Source organism: Quercus suber, unplaced genomic scaffold, assembly GCF_002906115.3.
Source record: "Quercus suber isolate HL8 unplaced genomic scaffold, Cork oak 2.0 scaffold_608, whole genome shotgun sequence".
Lineage (NCBI taxonomy): Eukaryota > Viridiplantae > Streptophyta > Magnoliopsida > Fagales > Fagaceae > Quercus > Quercus suber.
Window position 1 is genome coordinate 188,594 of NW_027070051.1, and position 7,694 is coordinate 196,287.

The 7,694-nt window shown below is 33.8% G+C and overlaps 1 protein-coding gene across 1 annotated transcript; it reads right to left on the minus strand.

Moving 5' to 3' along the window:
• Positions 1 to 2,335: 2,335 nt before the first annotated feature.
• On the minus strand, positions 2,336 to 4,804 carry LOC111986111 (TMV resistance protein N). The gene is made up of 4 exons (XM_024017744.2): positions 4,501 to 4,804; positions 3,715 to 3,947; positions 3,338 to 3,610; positions 2,336 to 3,238 (listed from the first exon to the last, which is right to left on the minus strand). Exons 1-4 carry the CDS (start codon positions 4,802 to 4,804, stop codon positions 2,336 to 2,338), a joined length of 1,713 nt encoding a protein of 570 aa, XP_023873512.2.
• Between the last annotated feature and the right edge of the window lie 2,890 nt (positions 4,805 to 7,694).

Below are 7,694 nucleotides of genomic sequence, written 5' to 3' on the forward strand. Positions count from 1 at the left end.
CCATGAGTGCTCCCCAGACCAAGTACATTGAGATCAATTATCACTTTATCCAATCTCATCTCAAGCAAGGTAGCCTTCACTTGCACTCATTTTCCTCTAAAGGCCAACTTGTTGATGTGTTCATTAAGTCCCATCCATAAGGCCATCTTCTTAATCTCATCTTCAAACTCAAGTTGGCTTCCTCTGTGCCACCTTGAGTTTGAGATGTCAGCTTATCAAATATTCTGCGCATGTTGTATATTGCACATTTAGCACATGTTGCATATCTTGGTTAGCCCTTGATTGTGATTGAAATCAAGGAACATTAATTGTCCTTGCTTTTAGGCTAATCAAGAGATCCTCATAGGACAACTGTTGTATTTGTATATACTCAATTTTGTACAGCACCTTATTGTACAGAAATTTTTTTAGAAACAAAAAATACAAAGATTCTATTCATAAAAACATTTGTTCTTTCTTTGTCCATTTTTTAAAACATATAAGTCAAGAGGTTGTAAACCTTTTTATTTATTTATTTTCAGTATGAGTGTAAATTGTATAACATGGTTTTGGGGAAAAAAAGAAGAAGAGAAAAGGTTAATCTATTACCATTTTTGCTACAAAAGGTTTACAAACTGACATAACATTAATGAATTTGATTGGTGCCACTTCAAAAACATAATAAATAAATTTGTAAATTACTTTTTCTTCACTTTTTATTCAAAAGTTGACACATTTGTTTGTAATTGTAAGGCTTATCTAGTAAAATCTATAGTATCTCTAGGATCAGACAAAAGAAAGTATAAAGCATTGGATTTATAGGGAATGAAAAATGTCATTCTAGTTTAATCCTATAAATGTGTTGGCAAAGAACATATTGGTCATAAAAGGGATACCACAAACAAATATCTGTTGATCAAATGGCACTTCTAGGGTTCAAAGTTTAACTCCAAGGGGGGCCTGTTTTAGGACAATTATTTATTTAATTTTAGGTTTCTTACGTGGACCTGCCCCCTCCAAACAGAGGGGAATGTGATAGTTGTAAAATTCTCCTTCTTAAGCTTGTAACATTTGTCTTTTCTATTGTATGTAATCTGTAAGTCTATGCACAGATTCTCCTTATATTATTATTATTATTATTATTATTATTATTATTATTATTATTATTATTTTGCATATTTTGTTGAATCACACACTCATAAGCACACGTACACACATAAATAGAGACGGAGAGATAGAGACCTTCAAATATGTTCTAGTCCAAGAATCAAGCCTGCTTGATAGAGAACTTTCACGTTGTCTATTCCTAATTGGTACTCCTAAATAAACAAAAAGTGGGACTTACATTTCTTGAAGTGTCTGCTATAATTAATGAAGAAAATGTTTGCCTTTAAGTACAACCTTCTTCTTCTACATTTTTAGTACTTGATGGAAGCTCTGTCATCAATTGAGGCCTCCTGCAAGTAGCAAAAAACAAATCTTTAGTTTGATTTAGAAATTCCATAAATGATGCATTCATGTAAATTGCTCAGACTTAAATTTTACCTTTGGAATGTGAAATAGCAACCAAAATATTTTTCATGGTTACAACTTGGCAACTTACTTATTTGATGTAAAAGATATTGGTAATAAAAGGCATTTGAGCACTCTAGCATGCACTGGACTAATGTTTGCACTAACTCTTTAACATCTTGCTTGTATACAGGACGAATTCTACACATTTCAACCTCCACATTTGGGTTAGTACTTTTAATCTCAACACTTAGGCTATTGGTTTTAAGTGAAGTGCTAATGCAACTACATTCATCCAAATGATCCTTAAACCATGCACGCGATATATATAACCATAGTCCAAATGAACCAATGCAAAATTTGTCTTTAGGGATATTAAAGATTAGGGGAAAATCTACACAATCTCTATCTGTGTCCAAATGAAACATGAACTCATGAAAATATTTTGACTCTTGACCAAGAAAGATGTCTGAAGCATTTTGTACTACAAAAATAGCACACAGAGAAATTTCACTCCAACTATTGTTATCATACAGAGGAGAAGGCAACAGGATAGGTACAGATGACCTAAGGCTCTGACGGTTAAACCAGCTTGGAATTTCAGTTTAAGGTAAAACGCTGTGAAATCCTTCACTTTGATGAATTTGCTCCTATTAAAAAAGAAAAAAGGAAATAAGAAACAAGAAACAAGATGTTCAGTGCAGGTGTGTGTGTGTGTGAATGAGAGAGAGGTGACCTCCATGTATATTTGCCACAATGGTTGGAAGTGTATATCTTGCAAAGAAACCTCCATGATTTTGCATTCTTTATCCTCAACCAAGCTAAGACAATTAATAAAATTATATCATGTTTCACCCGGAGTCCACACTACAACTTCATTATAGTTTTGCAGTGAAGCACACCCTCTTGCCATTACAAATTGTGCACTAAGTGGAAGATTTGGCAATGCTTGAAGCCTGCTACAGTTATCCATGTAAAGAACTGTACGTTTAGGAAGTTGAGAGATGCTATCAGGTAGGTGTGTAAAATTGCTTTTGCTCAAGTTTAAAAACTGCACAGAGGATAAGCATCCAAGATCACCAAGAAATGCACCATCTAGAAGATTGCAGTCACTTAGATCTAGAGACACTAAAGACCTTAACCCTGAAAATGACCTAGGCATAAACAGGTTGATTGGCTCAAGTTCAGGATGTTGGGCAATGAAGAAACTATTTTTCCATAAAACAAGTGTAGCATAGATGAAGGAAAGTCCAAGAAAATGCCATGATTTAGGTGGTTGACTATTACATCCCAATAGATTGAGAATTTTAAGAGAAGTCAAACTACAAATGAACTGTGGAAAACTTGAAATATTTTCGCATTCTTGAAGATTCAATAAAATCAGGCCAGTTAGATGCTTAAATGATGATGGTAGTTCTTCTATGGCAGTTCCGTCTAGATAAAGCTCCAATAAACGTGTCATATCTCTTTCGATCTCTAAAAAATTCCTAAGTCTTGAACAACCAGAAAGAATAAAAATTTCAAGTGACTCTATGTTGATCTCATGTGGAAGGCTATGAAGATGCTTGCAATCTTTCAGATTTAATAGAGTAAGCCGCTTGAGAGCTCCAATAGATGGGTAAATCTTATACAATCTTGTGCAACCTTGAAAAATCAGCCTCTTAAGGTTTGGAAATCCATTGAAGTCAGGAGTATTGATTAAGTGTTGAGAGTCACTAAGGTCCATGAGTTTTAGTTTGTCTAAGTTCTGTGATAAAACAGTATTTAAATATGGAAAATTAAGTTGTTAAGAACATAATCTATTATTTCCTATAAAGAAAGACACTTGCATTTAAGAAAAACTTACAGCAAATCCCGTTGGTAGTTGCTTGATGTAGTTGTGAGGCATGATGAGTTCAACAAGATTGGTTAGCTGAAAACTAATTGGCATGGATTTCAAAGGATAATCACACCAGTCCATCATTCGCAGTTCATTAGAAAGATAATTAAGGCCTTGAGGAAGTTGCACATTGTAGATTTTTATCAGCCTAAGTCTTTTTATCTTTGAGAAGGCTTCAACATTCAATTCTTCTTTATGTGGGGATGAGTTTATCACCATGCCTTCAACAAATTCCATCCCCTAGTAACCAGGAATAATGAAATTAGAGTAAGGCAAGATACATTTACAATAACTATAAAAATATACACTTATCTAAGTTTATGTCTGTATACTAATCCACTTACAGTATTATTTTTCAATATAGAAAAAACATCCATATCATTCCACAACCTACTACATCTCCCAGGCTCTTGAGGTGCTTCACGACTAACAATCTCTTTACCTATTTCTTGTAACAAATCATGCATCCACAATTTTCTTCCTGAAATGGTAATGAGAGATTTGTCTTTCAAAATTTCTATATCCTTATAGTAACCAGAATCTTTTAGTATATCTGCAACTTGATTTTCGCCTTCTCCTTTGAAGAAACATACAATATCCAAAAATAGTTTTTTTGTTGAATACTCTAGTCCCTTATAACCGATTTCAAGTGTATCCAAAATTCTTCTATTTGGATTTTCTTTTAGTTGATCCAAGGTGGCTTCCCACACCTTTCTTGTTTTATCAATCAAGGAGAAGCTCAAAACTTCAAGAGCTAAAGGAAGGCCTTAAGTGTACTTGACAAAACCTTTAGATAGATCTACAAAATCTTTTTCAAGACGGGGCTTCTTAAAGACTGTCCAGCTAAAGAGCTCTAGAGTTTTATCATCTTCCAGTCCCTTTGCACTATATATCATATCCATGTGAGATCTTTCCAACAAGTGTTTATCTCTACTTGTTATGATGATCCTACTAGTTGAATACTCTAGTCCCTTATAACCGATTTCAAGTGTATCCAAAAAATTCTTCTCTATTTGGATTTTCTTTTAGTTGATCCAAGGTGGCTTCCCACACCTTTCTTGTTTTATCAATCAAGGAGAAGCTCAAAACTTCAAGAGCTAAAGGAAGGCCTTAAGTGTACTTGACAAAACCTTTAGATAGATCTACAAAATCTTTTTCAAGACGGGGCTTCTTAAAGACTGTCCAGCTAAAGAGCTCTAGAGTTTTATCATCTTCCAGTCCCTTTGCACTATATATCATATCCATGTGAGATCTTTCCAACAAGTGTTTATCTCTACTTGTTATGATGATCCTACTCCCAGGACCAAGCCAATCGTGCCTCCTCGCTAATGCATCTAGTTGGTCTTTTTCATCCACATCATCAAGAACAATAAGAACCTTTCTATTATGTAATCTTTTTCCTATCACATCGATCCCCCCACGCACACCCCACATATTTACTTCTCTTTCCTTGAGGAACTCATACAGAAGTTGTTTTTGTTAAGAAACTAGACCATGATTTCTTGTTTCTTTAAAAGAACTGACATAAATAATGACGCAAAACAACCAGAACAAAATTGAAACAATAATAAAATAAATGGATATGGCCTAGGAGTCAGCACCTAGGCCTTACTTGGAGTCAGCACCAAGCGGGGAAACCACTAGGAGTTAGCACCTAGGGTAAACCTAGAGTCAGCACCTAAGGTAGACTTGGAGTCAGCATCAAACCAAAAAAAGACCAAATGGTCATTTTTTCATTCATCAAAATATCAACTAACTCCTCAAAGAGTATAATAGGTTACTTATGAAGGATTACTAAACCCTAGTTCTAATTGGCTAGGAAACCCTAATTGCCTTATTACAAAAATAAGCTTACTTCCAAAATTAAAATACTAATAGCCCAATAAATTACTAGGACCTATAACATAAAAATACAATTGACTTGCAAACATAAATAATATTAAATAATAATTTTCTTACATCTCCCACATCATTCTCCTTTGGTTGGAGAAAACTCGATCTCGAGTTTTAAAGCATTGAAGGATTAGTATGCTGACAAATAACACTTGTTTCAAGTTTGAAATCTTCTACCACTTTTGTAACACCCCATAATTTTTTTTTTTCACCAATTTAATTAATTATTCATAAATTATAAGGAGGCCCACAATTGAATGGATTAAATTGAATTGGGCCTAAGATATTAAAAATAAGATAAATATTATGGAATATGAAGCTCAAGTGAAGTGGTATAAGTAAATATATGGGCCTTGATAAGCTTTAAAATAAAATAAAATAAAATAAAACCCTAGCCTCCTTTCTCTTTAGTCACACAGACTTCCTTTTGCTTCAGCCGCATTACACTGTTGAAACCTTGCTTCCGGTCACTGTGGTTGGGAGTAGAGACTACAGGTATGGTTTCTATGGCTATGTTAATGGAAAAAGAACTCCTTGATTTGTTATCATACTTAGACTAGGCAAGTGCATATAGGCATGTGTCATGGAAAGGAACTAAGAGACGTGGGTCTCATGAATTTCCACCTATCCTTACATTAAGGAAAAGATGTCCTATATTGTTATTATATTAGATTAGGAATGGTCAAGAACACTGTATGTCAAAGAAGCTTTGAAATTGTATCTAATAGGCTTGGACTTTATCAATTGGTTTGTCACCATGCGAATGAGGAAAAGCTGCTTATGGTTTACTATATAATTGCACTATCTATCTAAGTTCCCAATCTATCATTCACGCACCCGCCAAGATTCAAAACTTGTCCAACGGCATTAAAGGGATAATAGGCAACTAGATTGATAGGTAAGGCTTGTACGTGGCTTCCCATGTTAGATTGAATATAAATGTATATAATAAAATCCTTGTTATGAAGATTTAAAGCTTTTAAATCCTTTTGTCGAAAAAGCAGTCACAGCATCCAAAAATTCTTGGTTGCTAGCTTTGACAGTACTTGCCATGTTAATTATGTCCACCAAGTCATACCTATATTTATTTCCAGCATCAATTAGAAGTCTTAAGGCTTTGATCACCTTCTGTGTAGAATACCATAAATGTGCCTGAGGCAAAGGAGAAATATTTTTTATAGTCTAGAAATAATTTATAGTGGAAAAATCTGATTAGGCAGCAATATTTTTTAAGTCTAGAAATCTGATCAAAGCTGAAAGTGTATTGGATAGTTAAGTAAATAAATAGAGGATTTTGGATATGTCAATATTGTTTAGGATAAAACCGTTTAAGTGTGAAAATAGATTTTTAAGTGAGAAATTGTGTATTGACGAACCTATTTTTGGTGTTGCTAGGTTCTAATTCTTCTGAATTGTTGTGATTCAAGGGAGGTTGATTTCCTTTATTTTTGCAACTAAGAGGTAAGTGGTGTTTACTAATTTTGGGGGTTTTCCCAAAATAATGTCGATTGTTAAACTATTTTATATCAAAGAAATATGTTAATATTCTATGTATAAATTGATATTTTATAAATGGTTGATGTGCACGTTTACTATTCGTTTTATGAAAAACTTGTGGTACAACCTAAATTTAGTTAAACTTGTATGTGTGTATATATATATCTTTATATTTTTGAGAATTATGAATGGATTATTTTTGTGAGCATATTGAAATGTGTTTTGGAAACCTATGGCAAGTCGTGAATAGAAGCTCAGTATGGTATCTAGTCCTTAGCAAGGGACAATCATACTGCAGCTAGTCCTTAGCAAGGGACAGTCCCAGAAAATAGAACAGTGCACATTTGATAGCTCCTTAGCAAGGGAGAATACTATTAAGGATCCAAAAAGGAAGCTCCTTAGCAAGGGAGTGCACCTTTAGATTCCAAGGGAACCATCCTTAAGAAAGGAGATGAAAAGGAGGTTCTAGTCCCAAAAAGGGGAGAGCACAACCCTGTCAACGGGGCGTAAACGTTGACCACGAGAAAAACCTAGGAAATTGCTTATGTGATTGTATTGATATATGTATTATGATGGCTCACAATATAAAGATATTTTCTTTTTATATATGAAGTATTTGATGATGAATATTGATGAGTTACAAGTTATGAAATTGTTGTAAAAATTATTTATTTGAAAGGTTTGTTCCCACACCCCAATGTTAGTGAATTCCACTTATTGAGTTATCTCACCCCCTTTTTTTTTTTTTTTTCCATTACAGATACATTAAAGGGATTACTGGAGTAGAGATTCTTGGGAGATAGCAGTTACAAACTGTTTTTGTAGAACTGAGAATTTTATTATTATTTTATGGCATTAAACTGTATTGGAGAATTATTTTGAGGATGTTTTGTATTTGATGAATTAGAGCTCTAACTTTTGTGATGAAATTCAA

What these genes read in the sequence shown, in the direction of transcription:
- LOC111986111 (XM_024017744.2), bottom strand. Translation starts at nt 4,804, where the DNA reads ATGTGGGGTGTGCGTGGGGGGATCGATGTGATAGGAAAAAGATTACAT. An exon ending in TTTTGTAGATCTATCTAAAG is followed by an intron (nt 3,948 to 4,500) that starts GTTTTGTCAAGT and finishes GTTTCTTCAAAG; the next exon opens with GAGAAGGCGAAAATCAAGTT. An exon ending in AACTACCAACGGGATTTGCT is followed by an intron (nt 3,239 to 3,337) that starts GTAAGTTTTTCT and finishes GTTTTATCACAG; the next exon opens with AACTTAGACAAACTAAAACT.